This window comes from Alligator sinensis, unplaced genomic scaffold (assembly GCF_000455745.1).
Source record: "Alligator sinensis unplaced genomic scaffold, ASM45574v1 scaffold138_1, whole genome shotgun sequence".
NCBI classification, from domain to species: domain Eukaryota; kingdom Metazoa; phylum Chordata; order Crocodylia; family Alligatoridae; genus Alligator; species Alligator sinensis.
In genome coordinates this window covers 23,260-24,621 of record NW_005841862.1, presented here as the reverse complement: position 1 = coordinate 24,621, position 1,362 = coordinate 23,260, and the positions used below count along the sequence as shown (strand labels likewise).

The 1,362-nt window shown below is 45.5% G+C and overlaps 1 protein-coding gene across 1 annotated transcript in view; it reads right to left on the bottom strand.

Moving 5' to 3' along the window:
- LOC102371182 (BRISC and BRCA1-A complex member 2) overlaps positions 1-1,029 on the bottom strand; it is a 64,879-nt gene extending 63,850 nt beyond the window's left edge. The window contains exon 1 of the mRNA XM_025216469.1: positions 1,022-1,029. Coding sequence (XP_025072254.1) covers positions 1,022-1,029 — 8 coding nt within the window. The remainder of the gene's footprint in view (positions 1-1,021) is intronic.
- Positions 1,030-1,362: the final 333 nt, after the last annotated feature.

Sequence of the window (1,362 nt, the reverse complement as noted above, 5' to 3'; positions counted from 1 at the left end):
CCAGGTCGTTGCCCGTGGCCAACACCAAGTCCAACAAGGCATCCCCCCTGGTGGGGCTGTGCACCTCCTGGGTTAGATGAAGGTCCTGGACTCTGTCTAAGAACCTACGGGAGCACTCAGACCTGGCTGACTGCTCCTCCCAGCAGATGTCTGGGAAGTTCAGGTCCCCCATGACTACTACATCCTTAGCCTTCGCTACCTCGGTGAGCTGTCCCAAGAATTCCTGGTCAAGCTCCTCTCCTTGGTTGGGTGGTCTATAGTAAACTCCCACCGTTAGGTCCCTTTCCCCTCTTTTGCCTTGAACCCTAACCCAAAGCACTTCAGAGTGCTTCTCCCCTGACTCTTTACTAATTAGCGAGGATGTGTATTCCTCCTTGATATAGAGTGCCACTCCCCCCCCTCTTTCCTATCCTGTCCCTCCTGTACAGCCTATAGCCCTATGAGAATATCTCATTCTCCTTCACTCCAGAGGTGTTAACAACCATCTCTCCTTTTTAATGGCCTTGATGTTCCATCAATCTAACCTTTCTTGAGACAATTTTGCTGTCTACTGGCTATTCCTGGTGTCTCTTTTCCTACTTCATAGCCCTACAAACAGTCTTTGGCTCCTTTCAAAATCACAGATCAACCCACTGTGGCAGCAGCTAGAATTTCAGATTTGCCCAATGCAAAAAAGGAAAGGTGAGCTGAAGATTAGGCTCTGCCAATGTTCTATGCAACCGTAACCATGGAAAAATCTTTCTCTATTCATTCTGCCTTCCTAAAAACAAGGTTTGTACCTTAGTTTGGGACGTGTTATGTGAGAAGTAAGTAATACAGTAAGTATTAGAGATATGAATTATAATGACAAGCTGATACTATTGCTGACTTTACTGACAAGTGGACATGGATGGGTATGCCTATATAATTATCGAGGGGTATTTCCCAGGCCACCCTTCACACAAGGGCCTGCAGACTATCCACACTACAAACCCCTATGCACACCCTCCCAACAGCAATCCAGCCTTCCCCTGAAGCTCACCTGAACATTAGGGCCAGAGGCCAAGCTTCTCTCTAGCTCCTTCCCCTCCCCAGTGTGTTCATAACTCACTGAAGCAAATATAGGAAGTTAGCAATCTACTTCCTGTTTCTATTACCTGTAATTACGGTCAAACACAGAAGGAAAGACAAGAAGTGGGTGCGATTCCTAGAAGGGCTTTTTTTGAATTTCCTGTTTTGTTTTTCTAGGAATCTGTCTTCAGAATCAGGTATTCACCACCCTACTTCCCTCTAGGTCAGCTTTTTAACTGAATGTCATCCATCACTGAGCATGAAATCATCTGAATATAGATACCATATAAATATCAGAAGCTAGAATATAGT